General features: G+C 33.1%; 3 protein-coding genes and 2 pseudogenes across 4 annotated transcripts; 2 read left to right on the top strand and 3 right to left on the bottom strand.

Annotated features, from left to right (window-relative positions):
• Positions 1-208: 208 nt before the first annotated feature.
• LOC104753365 (mavicyanin pseudogene) lies at positions 209-799 on the top strand (annotated as a pseudogene).
• Positions 800-1,536: 737 nt separating this feature from the next.
• Positions 1,537-7,378, bottom strand: LOC104749771 (jasmonate O-methyltransferase). Its single transcript, XM_010471465.3, has 4 exons — positions 7,114-7,378; positions 6,540-6,965; positions 5,775-6,062; positions 1,537-2,028 (listed from the first exon to the last, which is right to left on the bottom strand). The coding sequence occupies exons 1-4, from the start codon at positions 7,186-7,188 to the stop codon at positions 1,648-1,650; spliced, it is 1,170 nt and encodes a 389-aa protein (XP_010469767.2). The 5' UTR covers positions 7,189-7,378; the 3' UTR covers positions 1,537-1,647.
• A 547-nt stretch (positions 7,379-7,925) lies between these two features.
• On the bottom strand, positions 7,926-13,463 carry LOC104749772 (uncharacterized). Its single transcript, XM_010471466.3, has 18 exons — positions 12,887-13,463; positions 12,436-12,510; positions 11,981-12,131; positions 11,806-11,874; positions 11,543-11,715; positions 10,923-11,060; positions 10,709-10,834; positions 10,474-10,572; positions 10,170-10,290; positions 10,002-10,065; positions 9,433-9,612; positions 9,260-9,333; positions 8,876-8,925; positions 8,675-8,761; positions 8,516-8,566; positions 8,357-8,440; positions 8,199-8,249; positions 7,926-8,091 (listed from the first exon to the last, which is right to left on the bottom strand). Exons 1-18 carry the CDS (start codon positions 13,217-13,219, stop codon positions 8,008-8,010), a joined length of 2,010 nt encoding a protein of 669 aa, XP_010469768.2. The 5' UTR covers positions 13,220-13,463; the 3' UTR covers positions 7,926-8,007.
• A 1,947-nt stretch (positions 13,464-15,410) lies between these two features.
• Positions 15,411-17,510, bottom strand: LOC104749770 (transcription factor TCP10 pseudogene; annotated as a pseudogene). Its single transcript, XR_015584368.1, has 2 exons — positions 15,809-17,510; positions 15,411-15,717 (listed from the first exon to the last, which is right to left on the bottom strand). The product of XR_015584368.1 is annotated as a transcription factor TCP10 pseudogene (transcript).
• A 5,954-nt stretch (positions 17,511-23,464) lies between these two features.
• On the top strand, positions 23,465-24,457 carry LOC109129438 (zinc finger BED domain-containing protein RICESLEEPER 2-like). Its single transcript, XM_019237689.2, has one exon. It carries the CDS (start codon positions 23,465-23,467, stop codon positions 24,455-24,457), a length of 993 nt encoding a protein of 330 aa, XP_019093234.2.
• The last annotated feature ends 323 nt before the right edge of the window (positions 24,458-24,780 follow it).

Below are 24,780 nucleotides of genomic sequence, written 5' to 3'. Positions count from 1 at the left end.
TCAAAACACTATTTATTAAAATCACAATCCTGAAAGAAAATGATTTATGTGAAGCCTCTATGACTCTATCTAGTAGTATCTCTCTATATATTAGACGCACAAATCTAAACAGTTTCCTCACAATAGAAAATATTTGTACTTCATCTCATTTTCATTTTTTTACCACGTCTCCATCAAGGAAAGAAGAAGAATCATGAAGAACACAATTATGGGTTTGTTAATCGTTGCATTGTCATTAATTGGGTTAGTTCGTGCTACATCGTTTTACGAAGTTGGAAACTCCAACGGATGGACAACAACGATGGGCATTGATTACTGCAAGAGCTGGTCCACTTCTAAAACTTTCTATGCCGGAGATTCACTCATCTTTCAATATAACAAGGCTCTCCACAATGTGATGGAAGTGAGTTCCCAAGATTTCGAGTCGTGTAACCCTAATTCACCTCTGACCACATACCAATCCCAGCATGAACCGGTTTTGCTTAATAGAACCGGTCACTTCTATTTCATATGCGGTGTGCCTGGTCACTGTGAATCTGGTCAAAAGCTTGACGTCCTAGTCATGCCTGCGTCTCTTGAGAATATTACTCCCAGTCCCATTAATCAACCAGACAACGGATCTTCTTCTAATCCTAAACCTAATCTTAGTCCTACGCCTATAGAGGATCCTCTTGAGGTTCTTCTGGTAGATGATGCAACGATCGCAACGCTTCCTGACAATGCAGCCTCAAGTCCTTGTGTCTGGAGTGGCTTAAGCATGCTCTCCTTCTTTCTCCTAAAAACCCTAGTATTTGTTTGAGGACTTTTTTTTGTTTGTTTCAAGTATTATTTTGGCTTTTTTAGGATTTACTATGTGTTCAATTAGTTTGTTATTTTCCTATGGCTTGACAAATGTTTACTATGTGTTTAATTTTGTTACTTCTTCAAAGATTGATTATCTCCCTATATAGAGAAATAAACGATCTGCCTTATTTCTTCTTCAATACATCTTCATTACCAATAAAAGCATCACCTGCTTTTTACCCGCACTTACTTAATTTATTCTTATGTACAAATACACTTTGCACTTTGATGTTCACAGTGGTGTATGGTGTTTGTTAATTGTCATCACTATTTTTCATATTCTTTTTGTTTTGGTAGAAAAAGCAAGCGTTCCATTATTTATTAATAACAAAAAATGTCAGCACAAATTCGCCGTGGTCCCCCGGTTAAAGCTGCCAAATTCACCTCCTATGCTTCAAATCAAACCACAAAAATGTCTTGCAAGATCTATCACGTGAATAGCCCATCGTGGTTTCCACATCTCCCTAAGTTTCCTACTTAGGATTGAGATTGAGATATTCTTCCTAAAACCTTTACAATCATGCATTGCTTGCATAAACCATTCATACATCTAATATCTCTTTCCCTATTGTAATCATTGGTTAACTATCCTCCCCAACTGGGAACTCAGAACTCAACCCTGCTTCCACAAACTCATGATCCAAAATATTGTCTCTGATGACACCCAACTATAGGTTTACCGTAAAATCACACTTTATTTCAATGTTTTAATTTATTAACAAAGCAAATGATAATTGATTAGGAAATTTACAAATCATGTTACTGTAGATCCAGAGATAAGTATATAGCATATAAATGTCACGATCAACCCGTTCTAACGAGCGAAAGAATAATGATAACAAATCGAGGTGAGCTCACATAGAGGTACTCTCCTACGATTTTTGCATACCTTTCAAAACGTTCGTCCATTACATTCTCCCCAAACATAGGTTCTAGCATCGGCTCGGCCACAGCTCTGATGGTATTAGAAAATCTTCGTCCACTAGCTAGGGATTCGGGTTTGGACCGTACTACTAGGTCATAACTCTCCTCATTGATACTCTTACCTTCCCAATCAATTCGACTTATCTCAAGCCGATCGATTGAAAATGACCCTTCTTTCTCTATCACCATTGTCAGTTCTTCGGAGCTTGCAGCATAGTAAGGAATATTAAAAGCATTGATCTTCTCTTCTTCGATAATACCCTTAGATAAAAGAAAATACCTTTTAGTTATATGGCTTATTAAGTATTAAACTTATATATCCTTATCATCAAATAAAAAGAAATTAAACTTGGTTGAGATATATCATCTATTGGTCCGATACTATTATGATTGGGGCATTGGGATAACAATCGATCTAATAAATTAATTAAGGACAATTCTAGGGGTGAACATTTCTTATTTATCCATCTTAGTTAAGTAAACAAATTATTGATTAAGAAAATATATTTTATATATCAATTAATTTTAAAATTATTAATTCTAAACATTATATCTATCTTAACATTTTTGAAATACATTTTTGTGTCATCCTCTCTTATCTTTGTATCCAAACAAGTCTTAACTAAATTCTCTACAATCATTACAACCAAACATAATCATTTCCTTATTTGATAATATTAATTTTCTAAAAACTATCTACCTAACTCAAATCAATATCTTAGATTAAAATATAATTCTCCTTGCACTTTTATTTAATCTTATATTTAATTATTTTAATTACTATTTAATACATAAAGTTAATAAAATTTTAAATTTTTTTAAGCATATGATGTGATTTGAATTTTTCTAAACGGAGATATATTTTAAAATTTTTCTTAGGATATTTATAACCAAACAAGTATATCCACATATAGAGCTCGAAATACATTTTAAAAGTACAATAGGGTGCCATCACTTTTTGGTTTTTTGCCAACTTCGGGTCAGATTTTTAACTAAAATTATAACCGATTCAATTATCCGAATCCTCCTTAAGATTACCGAATATTTTGGACCGATTTTTAATCTATAGTGTACTTATTTACATCTAATTAATGCCAATTAAAGCACATTGTATCTTAGGAAATATATAATTTACATGCCGAATTTTTAGGGCTAATTTAGACAAAAACAATTGATAACACAAATTCTGTAATCACATCCCTATAATATAGCAACTAATTCAAGATGAATACATCTTAGAAAATATCTAATTTGCGTTTAATAAACGATTACATATTTGCTAAGTTTTTATTAGCTTTAAATGTACACTATTAATCTAATAATATCAATTGAGAATCAAAATAAGAATATGTCCTATCACTCATTCCTAAATCATAACTAACAAAATCATAAAATGTATATTCTCAACTTGGGAATAAAGAGTTTATACAAAACCTATCTACAACTGTTAACAATATATATAGATGCAATTCACCATCTGACTACAAGCACCACTAAACTATTACAGTATCATATCAACAAAATAATAGACTCGTGGTGTACCACGGGGTAAAACTTAGTTATAGTTTTAAATTATAACATCTAAATCCAAATCACTCTTTTTATAAACCCAAATTAAAATGTAATTTTCTTTAATTGTAAAATCTAAACTCTAACACTATTTTATAAACTCAAACCGACATATATTTTTGCTTAATTTTAAAATCTAAACCGTAACCACTATTTTGTAAACCCAAACCGACATATAATTTTGTTTAATTGTAAAATCTAAACCCTAAACTCTAACCACTCTTTTGTAAACCCAAACCGGCATATAATTTCATTTAATTGTAAAATCTAAATCCTAAACTCTAACCACTCTTTTGTAAACCCAAACCGACATATAATTTTGTTTAATTGTAAAAACTAAACCCTAACCACATTTTTGTAAACCCAAACCGACATATGATTTTGTTTAATTTTAAAATCTAAACTCTAATTATTATTTTATAAACCTAAACCAACATAATTTCCTTAATAAAAAATCTACAGAATTGGTTTCCTTAAATTGTTTTGTCTTTTTATTTTAATTATGATTTATTTTATAAATATGATATGACATAGCAATTTGTTGTATTTTGATTGGTTAATTAAGAGGGGGTGAATAAGAGTGGTTCACTCCTAGGGGTGAAAATTGTAATATAATATTAGAATTAACAATTTTAAAATTGGATGGTCTACAGAATTTATTTACTTAGTTAAGATTTGTTTCCTTAATTTAAAGGGGTGAACCCAAGAATTGTCCTTTTATAAATACCTTGATATTTTGATACATAAATCAAGAAATTATATTATAATTTGTGGCAAATAAATTATAATTAGTATCACATATTAACAAATAAAATAATACCCAATAGAATTAGGTTAATAATTTAATGAACTAAAAATATTTTCAATAAAATGATTTTTTAATATAGAAACAAATTTATATTTTAGGGGGTTTGGGGAAAGGGAGATTTTGACATATACATATTTTACATGATAAGCTTACAATTTTTTTTTTTGTGAAGTAACTTTAGTGTAGTGGCCAATGGTAAGTTCTTGCACAAGACACCTTCACACCGTGGATCAAGTCCCGCTCCCTATGAATGTAGGGATTTGGCTAATGGTTCGGCATGTTGTGGCCCAATAGTTGACAAAAAAAACTTGAGAATTTTTATATTTTTCATTTTTAAATATTTTAATAATTAAATTTGAGATTGACATGTATCAATATCTATTTGATACAATTAACCTTTGTTAATATCTAATTAATACAATTGATGAGATAGTATATATTAAAGCTATTTATAGATTGTATTTATCAATTTTCTCTATATAAATTGACTAATTTCGATACTTTGAAAAAAAATTGACTAAAAAAATAAATAAATCTCAACAAATTTGGGAAGAACACATGGGCCACATTACTAGTCCTTTATTGGTCATGTAACGTGCCAGGGTCAGATCCTTATAGATTAATATGGGCTATTTATAACCCTATGGCTATGAGACTATTTACATGTTGGTTCTAATCTTCTTATGATTAAAAGAGAAGTACATTTTTAAAAATGTCTAAAATGTTGGCTTTATTTACAGCAATTGCCACTCAATAGAACATTAAGGAGAATGTTAATTGAAATTAAAAAGGGTAAAGTTGAGATTAAAAATTTTCATTAAAAATCCAATCCGTTTAGAGAAGATCCGCGAAAAAAATGAAGTTAAATGTGTGATAGCTGTGCTGTGTTCGAACTCAACACCTACGACTATCAAAACAACCATTGAACCAGTGGACTATGATAAATTATTGGATTTATTGTCAATATCTTTCTATATATTTCGAGTTAAGCTATATTATTTTTCTTTAAAAATGATGAGTTTATAATTTTTCTTAAATCGATTAATCTAAAGCTTATTCCTTAGACCGATTAATCAATATTAATTAAAATAGTATTATTCAAAGTATATTTCCAAAATTAGGTTAACCAAATCATTAATTCGATTGTTTGAATTTGGAAATTTGGCACCTTGATTTTGTAGTTACTATGTAGTTAGTATCTTGATTTTGTGTAGGTGGAGACACGAGACCTCCAAAACATTGTGACTCTATATATATCGGATAAATGATGACCATTTGTTTATAATGTATATATTTGTAAATCGGATAGACTACATAAATATGGATCTACTATTACATTAATAAGGTAGGTTTATAAACGGGTCAAGTATGAATAACATGTATTACTATATGGTGTTACTACACCACACTCTATAATATGAAAAAATTGATTATGTACAAATTAGTAACTATAGCTTTTAAAACTTAATAATTTGAATTTTTTATTTTAAATATAATAAATAACTGCAAACTAAATTTTACTTAATAATTAACATAAAAGATTAAAACTCTAAAAATTATAAAACATTTGATCCGCGGTGTACCGCGGGTTCGAACCTAGCTAAAGGTAAAAATATATACACCACCATACCTCTTTGGCCATGGAGATAAGAGCTTGAGCTAGGAGTTCCCATTGATAGCAACTCTCGTCGGTTGTAGGATCCTGTGTGCTTCTACCGAGTAATGATAAAAACATTCGGCCTCCAGGGACCAACTCTTTGGACCGTGATTCCAGAAAGGCCGAGAAATCAGTTTGGAATTGAAGAGCATAAGCTTTATGTGCACTCTTAGGACTTGTCTTTGATATGTATATTTTCCCTACGTTGTATAACTGAGCTGAATTAACGCCGTCTTCCTTCTCAGCCTCACCACATGGAGCCTTAATATATGATAATGCATCTTGTAAGCATTTTCTATTTACCGTATAATGAGTGATATTTTGATAAAATTATGTGGACCACATTCGTAATTTCTTGTGTGTGTGTATATGAACCACTTGGTTTCTGATTTTTTTTTTTTCTTTTTTTGTTGTATTATTGTATGTTTTTTGGTTTTATTATTGTATGATTTCATAAATGAGAAAAATTGCCACGCACTGAAATTCGGTTAATAAAAGGATAATTAAAAGGCATTGATTTTAGGCTCTTTAGGCCCGAAACCAGATATGTATATTTTAACTGTGAATTAAAAATTGTCACAACGATGATATTCCGGCCACAACTAAAAATAGTTGACAATTCATTTTTCCAGAGTGCTAGTTTGCATTTTCAAAAACACTAATTTTTATAATAAAAAAATATTGTATGTTCGTAACTATACTATTAAGTGAAATTCCGCATATAGAAACAGTACACACCTGAGACAACCAGTGTAAACTAGAAGACGAATGAACAAAATGAAGGCTCCGGCGAGGAAACAAACGTCCGTGAAAGGTGCCAGGGACCACCGACACAAAACACGATTCTCCTCCTCCACAACCGAGCCCTAAACCCTCCTTTTTACTATTAAGCCGGTTATAAAACTCCGCCAAAAAAGCAAAGAGGTGGTTGAAGTCATTACTAGGGAGATCGTTGAGAGAGACTCTGAACTCAGGGACCGGACGGTCGAGGTCAGAACACAAGTTTTGGATTGTGTCGATAATATTGGAGATGGAGAAGAGACTGTTCGGACCGGTGGAGCAGCCTAAGTCGGCGATCCCAATGCTTGAAATTTCCGCATTGCTTATCATTAGCTTCTTCAAGGCCTCGTCCATTACCCTTCTGCCTAGAGATATTATGTTGCGCTGCGTAATAACAAAATCACTATATGTTTGTTACTATTATTTTTGTTCGAGAACCAACATGTTTAAGATATAGCATTTCTCACTCGTATATATGTGTACACATGAAAACAAAACATATTATTTATCTTTTTGATAAAACAAAATCGACCTGAGCGGTGGAGTTCTTGGCATAACTGTTTTCACCGTTTCCTTTGTTCATGTGAAGAACTCGCATTACTTCCATCTCTCTCTTTCTCTCTTTGTGATGTCTCTTTCCTTTTGATGAACCAGAAGGTTAATGAATATAGTAAGTAATGTTGGGTGGATATATGTAAGGAAAGAAGTGTGGCACGACAGTAGTGTTTTGATAGCCACATCCCACATGCATCTTTTTTTTCTTTCTTTTTGCGTATAGCTTTTTTGAAATGTCCCTTTACGATTTTGCGTAACCAGTACCACATGCATCTTATGGACCTACGTTGATTACATTTCTCTTTCTACACATTTATACAACGGTCCCTTTACGATTTTTTCCTCTAGATTTTCAACTAAGTGAAACGGTATCCACAGGCATTTATAACTTATTCAATCTGGTTGATGAAAAATTGAGTAATTTCTAATACGTATGAAGGTAAAATTTTATAAACACAGCTGGTTTCAACGGATTCCATGAACTAAGTCCGTTCATATTCTACTACTCGAAGTCTCGAATTGTTGCTTCTTAATATTAACGAAGACGCATGCTTTTGATGAGACAAAACTAGAAATTAAAACACAAAGAAACACTTTTTTAACTGGGTCGTGAAATAGACCCAAGGCCACCGACAATACTTTCTTTATAACGATAAATCCGGTGGTCCACAATGATAATACAACATCGGGGGCTCGATCTATTTTCTTATTGTTATCAATAGAAGAATGCATCTTCTTGTGTATAAGTTACGAATCTATAAATTTGAATGTTCGTACATATAGAATAACTTTCTTTTTCTACGATTGTGAAAAGAACTAAACACAGCCTCTAGTAAAAATTGAACCGGAGACTCAAGTGTGGAAGATAACTTTACTCTTTGGCTCGTTTGCTCAGGGATTTACGCTTGTTAACGTCTAGACATCTTTTCCTCAACCGAATCGTCTTTGGTGTAACCTGACCACGTTAAACCAATAACAGTAAATGCATATTAAGGCGGAAACAAAATCTTCCTCATGGATCATACGATTAGCTAGATTTTGAATCGTTGATGAACAATGTACCTCAATAAGTTCATCTGAGGCAACGTATCCTATAGCTTCCTCAAGTGTCATCTGAATCAAAAAGAGTTAAAACCACAAAAGGGTACGAAATTTTACTGATCAAGAAAACAGTTTTCTCATGTCTTTCTATATTTTGAAAAGAGAAAAAGGACACATACAAGGCGAGGTGGAGATAGCTTCACATTTTCGTCTTTTCCAGCAGAGCGAATGTTTGTAAGTTCTTTGGCCCTAACTGGGTTAACCTGTAGTGCAAGGGCAAGTGAGCTCATGGCATTTAAACAATTCAGTATGAAGCGGAGAAAGTCAAACCAACTTACATCAAGATCTGTATCTCGTGAATGCTCACCGATAATCATACCATCATATGACTGTTAAAGACAGAAAAAAAAAAAAAAAAAAGAAGATACAGCATTAGCATGGATCAAATACAGAAAGACCACATATACATTTCTTTATCATATATACATGGTTCTCACATCCAGCCCTTGAGACACAAAGAGAATTCCACGAGCTTCCAAACTCATCAGTGAATGAGCTGTAATAGTACCAAATCCCATGGAGACCTGTTTCATCAAGATAAATTATTACAGTTAAAACTTGAGAGTGCACACAAATTTTTATGAAGGAAAAATATCAAGCGAAATTATTGAAATAAGCGCAACAAGCTATAGACATACCAATACTCCTTTCCTAACATTTCCAAGCGGACCTCGGTACTTTTCATAAGCTGCAAGAACGCAATACACAAACGCTTATCAATAAAAGAAGAAAGTAATAAATTTTGGATACTAATATGCTTCTCTGACTATCAGACAGATATAGTCATCGCAAAGGTAGCAATATGTTTGCATCTATGATAGATCCTCTTGACAAGAAAACTAACAATATCTAAAGCTGAAAACATGCTTAGCAGATATATGCAAGAAATATTGTTGACGTAGATCATTGCTTTAGAAGAGGAGTCAACTGAATTGATGCTTAGGAAAGAAGAAACACTGAGAACAGAGAGGGACAAATAGGGGACTGGAGTTGCAGAAAATGCAAGTAGAAAAGTTGCATACTTAGGAAAGCACGATGCATGAATCCAGTTCCACGGGTGTCGCTGCTAAACACACATCTGTACCCAACCAAACCTCTGTAGAACACAAGTACATTGGTCACATTTCTTCAAGGGGAATGATCGAATGAGCAACGTGTAAAATTTTATGAAAGTAATTAAAATTAGTAAGCTAACCTTGAAGGACAGGTTAGTGACAATCTCGTCCTACCATCATTTCCAGGGACAGGGCCCATGTCAATAACTTCCGCCCGCCTGTGGGAGAGAGCTTCCATCACTAATCCTACGTGCTCTTCATTAATTTCAATGGTCACCTCTTCAATTGGTTCAAGCTTTTGTCCCTTTTCAGTTTTATACCTGAATCATAAAAGGAAAAACGCTCAGAAGTCAGAAGAAGATAAACACCATAGTGTTTAATTTCTAGGCTAAAAAGTAATCCATAGACCCTAGTAGAACATAATAGACCAACTAATGTATTAGTGTAGTAGTATCAGCAGAAAAATCAGGTAACTTAGTAAAAATTAAGAGAATGCTTCTATTGCTTTATGAAACAAATTGGCAACACCATTTTCCTCAAAAGCCCACAAAAGAAACATTAGCACTATCTTAATTAAGGGTAACATGACAGTAACAAGTTAACCCTCCCACAATACCACCATATAATAACCTCTACAACTAACTCCGCTTATACGACGAATATAGTCTGCAGTGTACTTCTGTAAAACAAACAAAGAGATGAGACTAACATGACTTTAGGTGGTGAGACTGAGAGCTCAAAACCTTCCCGCCTCATATTCTCAATCAAGATACCTGTTAGACACGATAGAGATTAACACTGAACACAAACTGGAAAAACATTTTATATCCATCTATACAGGTGAGAAACACTGAACAAAAACTGGAAAATCACAAACCAAGTTGAAGCTCTCCTCTTCCTTGGACTTCATATGACTCTGACAAGCCTGGAATAACGTTTATGGCAAGATTTGTTTCAGCTTCTGCCAGTAACCGGTCCCCAATTCTCCCTCCAGTTAACTGCATTCAGATTAGTAAAGGCCTATCAACATGTGCCACATAGAGTGGTCTAATGGCAGCAAATATTTACGTGAACTAACATGAAAAAGAAATTCAGTGACCCCAAGATAAATCTGAGGTAGTAAAAGTTTAAAGCAGAGTACGATGACTAAAGCTACATCTTGTCACTATAACTAAACATACGTGTGTTCCATCCCGACCAGCCAGCGGAGAGTCGTTGACACCAAAAGTCATAGAAATTGTTGGTGGATCTAGCTCAACAGTAGGGAGTGCAGTTGTGACCTGATAGACAAATTTAAAGTTAAGTATTTATTCAAGCTTTTTATATTCAAATAGGGATCAACGGAACTGAGAAGTTATGTTAAAAGCATTCATTTTTATCTTTTCTAAATAGGGACGTAGTCCATTAGGATATTACCTCTACACTAGCCACCGTGTGACCTATTGATGGAGCTGTCAAACCAGCCATACAGATAATATCACCAGCCCCTGCAGCGTCAATTGAAACTATGGTTGTACCTTTCTTTTTCATTAGCTTCACAACCTATGAGAAAAGTTTATGTCTGCTTAGATGAGAATATCAACACTTTGCAAACACGGCTGACCAAGTACAAAGCAATATATTCACAAACCTTTGCTTCTTCTATTTTCTCAGAGCCGGAATCAGTTTTGCGTAGTCCATTGACTTTGTCGCCAACACGGACAACTCCAGAAGTTACTCTTCCAGTTAATATTCGTCCGAGATAGAAGTCCTTCTCCATCATTGATACCTGGAAGTCAGAAGCAAAACGCTAGTTAATTATCATCACCAGGGCTTAAGCAGTTCAGACATTTTTTGCCATCAAAATAGTAGTTACATACATATGAATCTCTTCAAATCTCGGTACATTATCTACATACCAAGAATATATTCAAACTAGGAAAGCTGAAGGTTATAAACTGAATATTATCTCATGAACCAACCAATGTCTTCCTTTCCCAAGGATATTAGTTTGAAAAAAATCACTTCTAGTTGCATGTAACTACAAAGATGCTTCTAGACTCACACAACAAGTCTACTTACTTTAAAAAAAAACATTCAGAGTTACAGTAGGAATTTATCTAAGGCTAATGTTGAATGCCAAACAGAAATCAATGGGAACTGCGTTAGTCTATCTCGCACAATTCAAAGATCAGCTACTTGATATTGGACAATCAGACACAATATTGGCTAAGCAAGTTAAGAATCTCATTAGCTGGAGTTTTATATTACCAGCATCAGAAATGGCTCCTCAAGGTTTGCTTTTGGTGGCTGAACATGTCTTACTACGGCATCAAGCAACTCCGACATATTCTTACCATCTACAGGAGGTTCTTTGGTATAGGTAGAAGATGCCCATCCTTCTTTCGCAGAGGCATAGAGCACCGGAAACTCTAGTTGTTCCTCTAAATAATGGTGAAAGCAGAAATGTTGATTTAGTAATGATTTCGTAAATTAACTAGAATACATCTATTATACTTTGGTAAATTAATTACCTGTAGCACCAAGATTTGCAAAAAGATCAAACACCAAACTCTCCACTTCATCACACCTCTCTTCTGTGACTGTCAACCGAAAAAGATAGAGGAAGCATTTCAAATAAATCGAAAAAAAGAAATAAACTAAACAAGAGAAACTAACTAAATAAATGAGTGAATGCAAAATGCATACCTGAAGGTCGATCTACCTTGTTTAAGAGAAGAATAGGTCGTAGGCCATACTTCAAAGCCTTGGCAAGTACAAACTTAGTCTGTGCAAGAGGGCCTTCTCCAGCATCAACAACTAATATAGCTCCTTCAACCATACCAACAACTCGTTCAACCTATAATTCAAATGCATAAAATAGTATCAAAGATATCACCTATGTTCAACAGCAAGGAATGCCCTAATCTCGAACAAACAACTCATGCTTAATTTCCAAGATAACAAATTCGTTAGAAATTTTCACCAAAACATGTATAGGTATTGACAACTTCTAATTTCTTTATATCATGTTCACTTAGCACAAATAAGCGAGTAACTCTCCAAAACTAATCAACTATTGTGATATGAAACTCTACTGAAATCGAGCATGACAATCAATAATACGCTAACAGTAACCATTTCATGAGGGATCAGTCTCATACCTCACCACCAAAATCAGCGTGACCAGGTGTGTCAACCATGTTAAGTTCGTTGTCTTTCCAAAAAATGGATGTCACCTGTCAGAAAATTCGACAGAAACTTCAAATAATGTTGCTACGTGGGTAATAATAAACAAGTATCTCACGGAATCAATAAAAGAACACATCAATTTACAGACAGAACTGAACAATATGATTCAAAATCATCAGACAGAACAGAACCGAAAAAAGAAGAAGACAGAAAGTCTTTTGCTTAGTTAGAATCTCAAATTCTCACTGAGAATTCAAATTCAAAACTTCAGAAAAGTAATGATCTACAACATTTTCAAGAACCTAAATCATCATCAGACAGGACCTAGTACTTGATATCATCACTCTAATACAGAACCAAAATTCACAAGCATGAAGTAACAATTAGCTCTAATTTCAATCCAAAACAGAAGAAATGAGATACCTTTGAAGAAATAGTGATCCCTCGCTCACGCTCGAGATTAATAGAATCCATAGCACGCTCGTGAGGGATATCAGCACCACACTGACGGAGAAGCCGGTCCATAAGCGTTGTCTTACCGTGATCGACATGAGCTATAACAGCTACGTTCCTTAGTCGATCAGGATCGAGCGACGAGCTACCAGGAGCTCCGGCTACAGCCGAGGAAGCGGTGGCTGCTGAGAAGGAGCGAAAGGACGAAAGCGAGTATCCGAATTTGGAAGATAATGATGATGGAGAAGAGAAGGATCTTCGAGTGGTGTTAGACCAAAGAGATCGAAGCAGAGGCCCCGCCATATCTCTCACTCTCTGTTCACGCGAAATGGTCTCCTCTGATAGGGTTTTAGATCTGGCGACGACGATGGTCTAAGGGTTTTTGGTCTAAAACTGTTTCGTATTTATTTTATCGTTATTGCAAACACGGATACAAACTCAATCAAAATTACATATTCTCCCTTAGATTAAGATATAGCCAAAACCTTTTTAATTAGAGGAGATTAGAACCTCTCATTTTTTTCTATTTTAAACAAAATTTATGTGTGGAAATTTGTGAAAATGTTTGGATTCCTTATATTATGCAAAAATATTAGAGTGATTGACTCTCTTGAGTCTTGATACCTAACTCTTCATAATGCTCAGGTCTTATTTTCATGGGAAAACAAAACTAAACACATGGACATCTGTATTCATATTGTTTTTGGTGTATCAATTACAGTTTTTCGAAACTTATCAACAAAGTTACTTTTATGATGGGAGTATGCAGTATGCAACATCTATGAAACTCTATCTCGAATGGTACTTGTTTGTTCTATTTATATATGTATATTTTGGTTACACGTTCTTAAAAAGAATTTAACTATGATTTGGAATTTTTATAGTTCAATTTTACTTCTTTTCGTAACAAAAGTATATGAAGCTTATCAACAAGTTACTTTTAAGATGGGAGTATGCAACATCTATGAAACTCAATCTTGAAGGGTGTTATGTTATATTTTGATTGTACTTGTTTGTTGGTATATTTTTATTGGGTTACACTTTTGTATATAAACCAAAATCAATGAAATTTAAACCGCTATTCACTACAAGAAAACAGCCTAATTTTCTACCACCATTTCCCACCAATCCGGTGGTCAGAAAAAATGCAACTATTTTCTGACTAATTTATGACAAATTTCCAACAAAAATATATTAGTCTGAAATTAGTCAGAACTTTTTCAAAATTTCCGACCCAATAAAAATAGTAGGAAATTAGTCATAAAATTTGCTCGGAAAATTTGACCAAGTTGTCGGAATTTTGTCGAAAAAAAAAATTCTTTAATTTTTGGATCTAAAAAAACAAAAACAAAAAAAAAATTGGTAGGAAGTTAGTCGGAATTTTCCTACCAATTTCCGACTAACATTTTAATTATTTAATTATCTTTTTTCTTTTTATTTTTAAATAATATTTGGTAGGAAATTAGTCGAAATTTTCTACCAACTTCCGATTTAATTAGATTTTTAAATAATATTTGGTCGGAAATTAGTCAGAATTTTATGTTCTTAAGAAATATTTATATATGTTCTTAATAAGAATTTAACCATGATTTGGAATTTTTATAGTTTAATTAAGCCTTCAAGGTTACTTCTTTTTGTAACAAAAATTTTATGTAGATTTTCAGTTTTCCTTCAAAAACATCAAAGTGCCATCTATCACATTCACAAAACTCTTGATTGTAAGGTTGTAATCCTTTTGTTGACCTCTTCCAATAAACCAAGCACACAATTCATTATCAAAAAGGCCAAACTAGTCATTCTCACCTTAGATAGCTTTTAAATTGTTTCGAGTATGCAAACTTTTTTAAAGTACGAAACATTCTTAGCTTTTAACGTCTTGTATAAAAATGATGATCATCGTTGGGAAAAATTAATGATCATCGTTGGGAAAAAATTAATGATCATCATGTGACGACAAAGTACAAACCCCCTTTAACCTATATATATTTAAGTAATTTCACCAAACCAAAGATATTCATTATACACAAGTGCCAAAATAGTGATAAATCATAAATGTCAATCTCTATACCCCCTAACTATACGACTATAAATAATGATTTCAATGATGATTTGTAGGAGAAAAACAAAAACTTCTTTCAAATTAAACCCAATAAGAGTCATAAGATCAAGTAAAGCAGACTAACATATCGAGATCCTTTGGTATCACTGTCACAAAGCATTGAATACTCAATAGCAACTTTTGGCATAAAAATCCCAAGTTTGTAATAATGTTGACTTTTCTATTAAATAGTCGTAACTTTTTAGCAGCTAAGCTAAAGAGAGAGTCATCAGAACTCAGAAGCTATGTTAAAAGGAAAAAATTGGTGTCTGTAAAGATGACAATGAGCACCTCTTCTACATTACTCATTAATACGACCTAAGCTTTCAACGTCCTTCAATTACTCTACTTAACCGAAGAAAACTAAAAACCAGGGAAAATCAAAACTCACTCGGAGAGCAAAAAATGAGATTACAATTTATCCCAGCCTAAGGCCATATTCAAGCCAAAATACACATAGAGTGAACTCATCGCGTTCAATATCGTAATCTTGATGATCAATGCAGAGATCATACATAGAAGCAAATAAGCAAAATTGAATAATAACAATAATAATACCAAAAGAGTAATAATAATCTTAAATCATAAATATATGGATAGAGATGGTAGTAATAATAATTAATATATGGCGTACTCTCCTTTCATCACATTAATTCCTCCTTTTTTGTTCAATGTCATGATGAATCAAAACCTCCATTGTTGTCTGCAAGAAATACATGTGGGTTAATTATGAAAGATTTATACATATGTAATTATTTTGTGGTTTCTTGATACACTAAAAAGAAGAAGCAAACCTGAGCCGGTTTAGACTTTTAGAGGTGTGAGTTTTGAGAAGAAGAAGAGTTTGGTTGAGTAGCTTCTTCTCCATGGAGTAGTCTTGTAGTGTTGGGGAAACTAAGGCCTTGCATCATCATCATCCCATGAGAACCAAACTGTGAAGGAGATGCAAACATCACAGGAGAAGCTTGGTTTTGATGATGATGGTGATCTGGCGTGGTTTGATGATCCCAAGAACGAAACGAGTGAGGGAATAAACTGGACTGAAGGGTACCCCTTTGTTGTTGTTGTTGTTGTTGTACACCAAGAAACACTTGCTGCTGCTGGCTATTAAGCAATGTCATCATCGACGGTTGATGTTGATGATTCACCATGAAACCACCATTACTCCTTTCATCTTCTTGTTGCTCGGATGAGGAGGATGACGTCATCGTCAAGTCGTGATGATTCCATCCAGATATTCTCCCGAATGGTTCGAAGTGAGTCGTGGTGAAACTGTTGGTCTCGGGTACTACGACTGCGTTGTTGTTTCCTTGAAACGGGTGAAGAGAGAGTCCAAGATCTTGGCTAAGGTTCGGTGGTGTTGTTGTTGTTCTTCTTGAGACTATGTTGTCGTCATCATGATGAGGGTAGTTCTGGAAATTCATGTTTGTACCACCACCACCACCGCTTGTTGTCGTCGTCGCCGGGAAGAACGTTTTCATTGCGTCTTCAGGATCAAGATTGGCCGCCACGAACTGCGTTTGGTTATTGTTTTCTCTTTGGAAAACCAAATTGGGAGATCCCGCCTTAGTAGTTACCGGTTCTTGATGAGTACTAGTAGTAGACTCCGCGATTTCGAGCTTATCTATGGCCGTTTTGGCTTTCTTGATGAGCCAATCAACGGCTTTGCTAGGCCGGTCATACCCTAACCGGTCTTGAACATCGTAGAACTGAATCGCGGTGTGAGCTGAGAGTCTCACGCGCCGGTCACGTGGACCCTTCGATGTGAAAACTTTGCTATGACGGTCTTTTCGGCCCGTGGCTCGGATTATGTGGCCGCCTTGAACCTCAACTATCTCTCCTCCTCCTTCTCCGACGCTATAACCCTTAAGTCCCATTTTTTTTTTGTTACCTCTCAAAATGACATTCCAAGAGTAGTTTTTTTTTTCTTGTAAACCAACTTGGAGTGAAAACTTGCGTGCCGTTTTTGTTTGCCCACTTGCTTTGTTTGGCTCTTCAAAGTGCTTGCCGTTTTTTTGTTCCTATGTTTGGTGTCTAGTGAGTAAATAACATCTGATGCAGGCTGGCTACAGCTACCTGAAAGCTGCTACAAGGAGTAACTCTTCTATGCAGATCCCAAAAAGATCTGTCATGGCAGTCACAAGATTCAATGACACAATATACCCAAATCTATAAATATGATGAACAATTTAAGAGAAAAGAGATTGGAATCTTTGGTCTAGGGTTTTTCCAAAGAGATGAAATTTGGACAATAGAAAAAGAGAGAAAGAGAGATAGAGAGAGAGAGAGGGAGACTTTGTTGATATGTTTAGTTGGTCTAAAATCAAAGGACAAGAGAAGAAGAGGAAGAAAAAAAGAAAGAGAGAATAAGTATTGTTGGTGGAAAGGATAGCAGAAGTTAAGGGTTCAGAATAGGAAAGTAAACTAAATAAATACCCTTTTGCTTTCAACCTTTTGTTCCTTATTTATAAGATTCCTATTTCACATATCATCAACATGTGTCCTTCTTAACATCTTAGCCACATATTTATCATGTATTTCAATATTTTTGGTTACAGAAAAAAGTCATCAATTATTATTCTTCAATCATGCGTGACATATCAAATTCTAGCAAATACATAACCATGTGAAAAAACCACACTGTTACACACTCTGACATATAATCTTAACCACACCATGACACCAAACTGTAAATTCTCATTCAGAAAATAATTTAAACTTGAAAAGCATTTTTTTCTTCCAAACAAAAATAGACACATTTGTTTGGTCGGTTAAGAGTTACATTACAATCAGAGTCGGCAATGGAATAATTTGACTCTAGTATGATTGATGTTGAGTCCCATTTATTTTTTATTGTTTATTTCGTTAAGGTCACGTTTATTTTTATGTATACGTAGAGTCGAGGGAGAAGAGTATGTGTTTCATTCATGTGGATAACTATGATTTAGGCCTAACGTTGAATGAGATTCGAATTTCGAGGAGCATAAAGTGTTAGGAACTTATGATTAAGGTCATCGTCTGAGAAATCTACCTTTCATTTTAATTACAAGTCTACCACCTATAAAGAAGACGAAGATTTTTTATTTTATTTTTCCTTTTATGATAATTTTATTAAAAACATTTTTCCGTATTATTTAAGCCGTTGATAATGATACTCAACAGCTTTTTCTCGTTCCACTAAAAAGAGAGGGCAATGAAATAGACTTACGTTTCAGACTCTTTTTTCTTCTTACCACAACCATACGTTATACATTTGAATATTTAGTTTGGAGTTTTGGAATAAGGTCTAGATATTTCTGTGCATATTCCTTGGTTTGTAGCTTTTTTTGTTTCCATGAAAATATATAAAACGAAAATTAATTTTTAACTTATTTTGTTACTCGTTTTCATTTTAAGAAAGTGTCTTATACAGATAACTCATGTTCCATAGTTTTAAGATTGTTTTTCTCCTTCTAATTTCTTGCTTTTCTGTATTTTATTTATTTAATCTACTACAGAGTGATTTTTTAGTTAATATTGGTTGAAGTAAGAAGACGATAATCTTGTATATATGCCAACGCTTTATGTTACAATGATTATGTATTCATGTTTTCAAGTTAGTCATGAACATAGTTTAGAAAATCTCTTTGAAATGTTTTCCAAATAGCTCGTGTCTTACAGCCGAACTTTTATTCTTTAACAATCATACATTAGAACCTAGCTAAGTAATTATTCACAATAAAATGTAATCTCTAATATTTCTTTTAATTTAAATCATCGTTATAAACTATTCATTTAACATATGTCTGCGTGTATTGAAACATTCACTTGATCTAGATTTGTGTGTCTTTGTTTGTGTTGATCATAGACTACAATAACAATATAATTCGAGGAAAAATAGAAATTAAAGCAAAAGTGTGACATGTCGTCAACTTGAAGACTCCCAAAAGTTAAAGATTATATAAAATGCAGGATTTTTAGTTTGATGTCTTTAGAAAAAGCATACGCGCATGCAATCTGCCTTCATCCCAAAAGATTCCACATTATACTTCTTCCAAGTCGTGAAACTTAAGATAACCCTACACACTCTCTATATCTTATCCATCATAGCCACTTTTTCTTTAAAAAATCACAGCCAATTTTAATTCATGTCTTTACTTATAATTAAGACTTATTTGGTTAAACATTTCGAATTTAAATGATATAGATATTCAAAGAATTTCTCGTACGTAACTCTTCCCACATTTTCACTACTATTATTTATCAAACAAATCATAAACTTATACACTTAACCACCAGTCAGGACGTCAACATAGGAAATCAAAATATTTTGTGAAAAAAACTCAACAATATAATCTTACTTAAAATTTTAAATGTGAAAACAAATGTCTCTTTAATTTGCTGCTGAAACAGTTCCCGTCTATAAGTGATCGATTTTCATATTAAACCTATTTGGTCTAAAGAAATACCCTTGCATTTATTTGTTCAAAGGCTTCAAAGTCTGAATCAAGAATTTTATATAACTGGTTCTTACATAAATACTACTATACTATTTAATTGAAGGCATTAACTGAAAATTGATACTTTGAGTCCTTTTTCCAACTGGAAAGTACGTAGGCTATATATCTAGAAAGATGAAGGAAGCGTCGAGAATAATGTAATACAAATGTGTATAATAATTTAAGTGTTGGACATCAGGGAACCTAGCTGAATAATTCTACCTAGGCTCCTTAGCTTTTTCGTTGCTCACATTAACCTTTTTCGTAGACTTAGCTCACTACTTGATAATTTTGTATTAAAAAAAAAAATTGTATATAGCATTAAAAAAAAATAGTTGTATACAATAATACTGTACATCTTATTATCTCAACCTTTTTCCAGATGATAACATTTCTAACTCTGTGCGTTCATAAATTAAACTGAACTGAACATAAATAAAATCTAGGTTCTTATTCTAGCATGTTTCTCAAAACATGAAATTGCCCGAACAAAACTGGAAAAACGGAACGGATGTCCAAGCCTAACTACACATATTAAAATATTTTTATTTATTCACGTTTTAAAATATTTTTATTATGATGTATCTAAGTTTTGTCATTCCATTAGTTTCTCTTGCGGTCATAAATCTTTATCTAAGTAGTCCATAAATCGATCCCTTGAACCATATAAAATAGACCGTACAGGAAAGAACTCGCATAGTCAGAGACCGCAGCATATAATATTTCTAGTCAATTAATTAATTGCACCCTGCAAAAAAGATTTTATAGTTGCACGGATTGAATAAGGGTAGATTAGCTCGCATTGATAACTTGCTACAATATTCGTAACTTTGTATATGGAGACTTTGTCTATGGAGAAGATCATGTTTTTTTTTTGGTTACGTATTGTGGAACAACGTAATATAAATGTAAGGCCAAGATGCTACCAATATTGGGAGTATGAAAAGCTAAAGACGGAAGATGGCGTAAACATTCAGAACGTTGATCTTTTCGTGGACATAAATTTGGCAAAAAAAATCGACGTTATTTGATCTAAGAAACACTTAGTAAATTTCAAAATATTATTTTAATTTCTTTTGTCAATTAGATGGATTTACTTATTATCATTTATATAAGACAATATTTTTTTCTAACTTTGCTTATGGATGCGGCATTTAGCGTTCTATTTTTGCGACACGTGTATTTTACATTAATTTTAAATTTGATCCTCTAAATATAAATTTATTTACTTAGAAAAGTGTTCATTTCTTTTATCTTCTACTAAATCTTTAATTCTTTTGGTTTTGTATTATTTAGTATTATTTCATAGCAATACTCTATATAATTTACTTTGGTAAAAAAAAGTAATCCATCTTACAAGAATATATCTATTTTAATTTAAATAATTTGTAAATTATTCACTAATTTTCCTTTAAATTTCTTTACTCTTTGTTTACCAAATCTTTAATTATTTTTGGTTTTTTTATTTAGTATTATTTCATAAAGATCTTAATAGTTTACTTTTGTTAAAGAAAAAGTAATCTACTTTACAAGAATGTATTTATTCTATTTTGTTTTTACGATTTATAAATTCTTCACTAATTTTTAAATTACAACCGTAACTTTATTAATTAACTATTTTTATCGGTTTCACATGTCAATATATACTCTATATTAAACTATAATAAAGTAGAGTTCTGAGAAATTGTCATTTGGCACCACTCTATTTTATTAACATGTGTCATTTTTTTCAATTTTAATGAAATAAAAGACACATTATTGCTAATCTAAAATTAAATTGTCAACACTCTTTTTTTAATTTGAGACATTTTATTTATTCAGTTTCTTTAGGTTACATTTACTTCGCTCAATCAATAACCTTTAAGACATTATAGGTGGACGATTTCTTTTGTTCAAACTATTCATGTTGCAATAATGCATATGACAGAATTAATTACAATTATTATACTTTATAACTGTATGTATTGTCATGAATGTATTTACTCAGAATAATGTGTCAATAGAATTTCTTACAAACTTCATAAAATGTTCAGTGTATTATATAAGATCTAATGCTCACATGAGTAATAACGAAGAAAACCATCATGCACTATATGTTTTTCTTTTCCCATCATTTTCAATGGTACTTTATTTTATTTTTTTCTTATGAAGTTTTTTAAAAAATAATGATGTCTTGCAGTATGATGATTAACAGATTAATATATCGATGACTATTTGAAGAAATCATTTACAAAAAAATGTCAATGTTTTTTTTTTTTTTGTATAAGAGTCTTGTCAATATTTATTAGCCTCTTTCATGATTTAGAGTTTTTGCATTGTTTTGTAATGTATTTTTTTAATTTTCAAACTATAGTTGGAAGTCTTCAGTGATGAAGATGAGCCCAATGCTAAAGCACAATCTCTTTGGCTTTGAACATTCACTCATAATATTATAGTTGTAAGTCCCTTAGATTCCTCTCTTAAGTCCTCTGATCTTCAACTACAATATATTTCTAAGTTTATGTTTCGTAAATTTGCTTTTTTTTTTCGTTTTTAAAAGTTTTTTTTATCCCCATTACAAAAAATATTTTACTTTGCCTAATTTTACCGTGTAATGCATATATACATGGTAAAAAATCACGTACTTCTGTATGCCTCTTTGAAATCACTTCCCAAACTTTACAACATCCTTTCGCATTACACGGAAAAACATTAGAGAGACCTATTGAAAATATTTAATATATATATATATATATATATATATATATATATATGTACATGTTGTAATCTCAATACTTTTATCATAGATATATGTCAATCGTTAAAAGTGGTATAAATTAACACATAGATTAACTTTTACAAAAACAAGACTACTTTTATATCGCACTGGTATTGTTTGAGTTACCAATCATACTTCATGTCTATTTTCCTGTAACCCTTGCTAATCCTTCATTATGCCAAAAAAAAGCTTACACCATTTCCAATGGTTATCTATATTTTTTTGGTTTGAATTTCTATTTTACATTTAGGGTATAATTTTGAAGAGATATGATTTATTATTTAGAGTATAAGATTAAAAGTAGCCCTGGGCATATTACCCGAACCCGACCCAAAGTGAGCAGTTCGGTTCGGGTTCGGATAGGGTAAAATATCCGATCGGATTTGATTTTTCATAAGATCGGATACCCGATAGGGTTCGGGTAATACCCGATATCCGAACCAAACCCAAAGATACCCAAAGATATAAACCCATAAATAAACCCTTTAATCCCTAACCCCTTTTTATTTTCTTTGTTTTTATCGATTTCAAACTTGTTATAGCCTGTTCGGCTACCCAGCTTCAAAATCGAAACTACTTTTTGCTTTTACCCAATAAAATCAGATATTAATATCATTTTTTCAAGCTGGAAATCCTAAATCATTTAGCCTCATCGCCTCCTTCTGCGACTTCATGACGGAAATCACAGGTTTGTTTTTGATCTCAAACTCATCGTCCTTTGGTTTTTTTTAATCGTCTTCTGAAACTGAAACCAAATCGAATAATCGATGTTTAGAAATTAGAATCTTAAGTCTACATGTGTCATTTACTTTCGTTAGTGATAATAATAAGATCATCTTCTATTTTAGAATCTGATACTGTTTTGATGTTATATGTTTCATCTTGTTTAATGTATAGACTTAGTTTGAATCTTAAAACTCCATTGTAATGATTATATTGTAGAATCTATTGAGCGATTGGTTTTTTTTTATTATGCTTGTCTTAATCTGAAGTTATCTACTATAGCTGACTTAGTAACTTTGCTATCTCTGTTAATATGATATGCAGATGGGTTCGTCATCACCAGTGAACTAAGGTTATACCGATGATGATTTAAACGATGAAGAAGAAATGCTGACACCGAGAGCAAGAGGAAAAAGGAAACAAACTCATGGAAGTGGTTTTGGTGGTGGCACTACTGCTGAGTAAAACAAGACACCAAGGATTCTCTGGTTATGGATGGAGATTTCATGCATCTTAGGTGTGCTGGTCATATTATAAACTTGATAGTGAAGGATGGATTGACTGAAATCGATGCTAGTGTGGCTGCAGTCCATAATGGTATCTCATATGTCTGGTCAGGACCAAATAGAAGAAAGGCGTTTCAGCAAAGAGTCGAAAATGGTAGGTTCTCAAGGGGTAGTATGCCACTAGATGTGCAAACAAGGTGGAATTCTACGTATTTGATGCTGACAAGGGCAATTAAGTTTAAAGGAGCATTTGATAAAATGGAGTTTGAGGATAAGCTTTACAATGATCACTTCTTGGAGTATGAGAATGGCGTAAAAAGGATTGGACCTCCTCAAACCGTAGATTGGCTTAAAATTGAGAGGTTAGTTAAGTTTCTTAATGTTTTCTATAAGGCTACATTGGTAGTATCCGCCTCCACTACTATGAATGCACATCAGTGTTATGGCGAGATAGTTAACATTGCTGTGAAGCTTCAGTTACTTTGTGCTAGTGGGGATAAGGATGTGAAATTGAATGCTGAGAAAATGTTTCAGAAATTTGATAAGTATTGGGATGGGTTGAATATCATTAATAGGATGTTGATTATTGTTAGTGTTTTTGATCCGAGAAAGAAGATGCAGTTTGCAAGTTTGTGTTTTGATGAGTTGTATGGGGTAGATACTATAGAAGCTTGGGCAATGAAAGATTCAGTTAAGGCTATCATGCGTGATATGTATAAAGAGTACATTGAAAGATATGCTGAAGCAACAACATCTACGGAACAAACTCAGTCTCACTGCTCATCTCAGAGTATTCGAGAGATACATCAAGACTTATTTGACTCGGTCGATGATGAGTTTGATGGATACAACCCGATGGAGCAGAAGTATGATACATTGCTCAGAACTATTGGAGTTAGAGATACTAATGAACTAGATATGTATCTGAGAAAAGAATTTGAGAATCCAAATTTGATGATATTGGTGGAAGGTCAATAGTGCAAGGTACCCTGTTTTATCTCAGATGGCTAAAGATTTATTTGCAATGCAAGTGTCATCTGTTGCTTCTGAAAGTGCTTTTAGCAATAGTGGAAGGATAATAGATCCCTACAGAAGTTGTCTTACACACTACATGGTGGAGGTTCTAATGTGTACTGAACAGTGGTTAAAACAAGACATAAAGTTTGAAGAGAAGGTGCTTACAAATGCTCAAATTCTTGCAGAAGTTGAGTTTGAAGATGAGCTTCAAAGAGGTCACTTTCTTATCTATATGCCATGTTAAGTACTTACTTACAAGTAACAGTTTGTAATGTTGGTTTGTT

Source organism: Camelina sativa, chromosome 16 (genome assembly GCF_030686135.1).
Source record: "Camelina sativa cultivar CO46 ecotype springtype chromosome 16, ASM3068613v1".
Taxonomy (NCBI): domain Eukaryota; kingdom Viridiplantae; phylum Streptophyta; class Magnoliopsida; order Brassicales; family Brassicaceae; genus Camelina; species Camelina sativa.
This window is presented reverse-complemented; position numbering and strand designations above follow the sequence as displayed.

Excerpts from the sequence above, each read along its gene's own strand:
- LOC104749771 (XM_010471465.3), bottom strand. The coding sequence starts at position 7,188 with ATGGAAGTAATGCGAGTTCTTCACATGAACAAAGGAAACGGTGAAAAC. Across the intron at positions 6,063-6,539 it reads GTTTACACTGGTTGTCTCAG|GCTCCATGTGGTGAGGCTGA; the intron begins GTGTGTACTGTT and ends TCATATATTAAG. Across the intron at positions 2,029-5,774 it reads TTATCTCCATGGCCAAAGAG|GGTATTATCGAAGAAGAGAA; the intron begins GTATGGTGGTGT and ends CTTTTATCTAAG.
- LOC104749772 (XM_010471466.3), bottom strand. The coding sequence starts at position 13,219 with ATGGCGGGGCCTCTGCTTCGATCTCTTTGGTCTAACACCACTCGAAGA. Across the intron at positions 10,066-10,169 it reads AAGAGGAGAGCTTCAACTTG|GTATCTTGATTGAGAATATG; the intron begins GTTTGTGATTTT and ends CGTGTCTAACAG. Across the intron at positions 8,567-8,674 it reads TTGTGTCTCAAGGGCTGGAT|TCATATGATGGTATGATTAT; the intron begins GTGAGAACCATG and ends TGTCTTTAACAG.
- LOC109129438 (XM_019237689.2), top strand. The coding sequence starts at position 23,465 with ATGGATGGAGATTTCATGCATCTTAGGTGTGCTGGTCATATTATAAAC.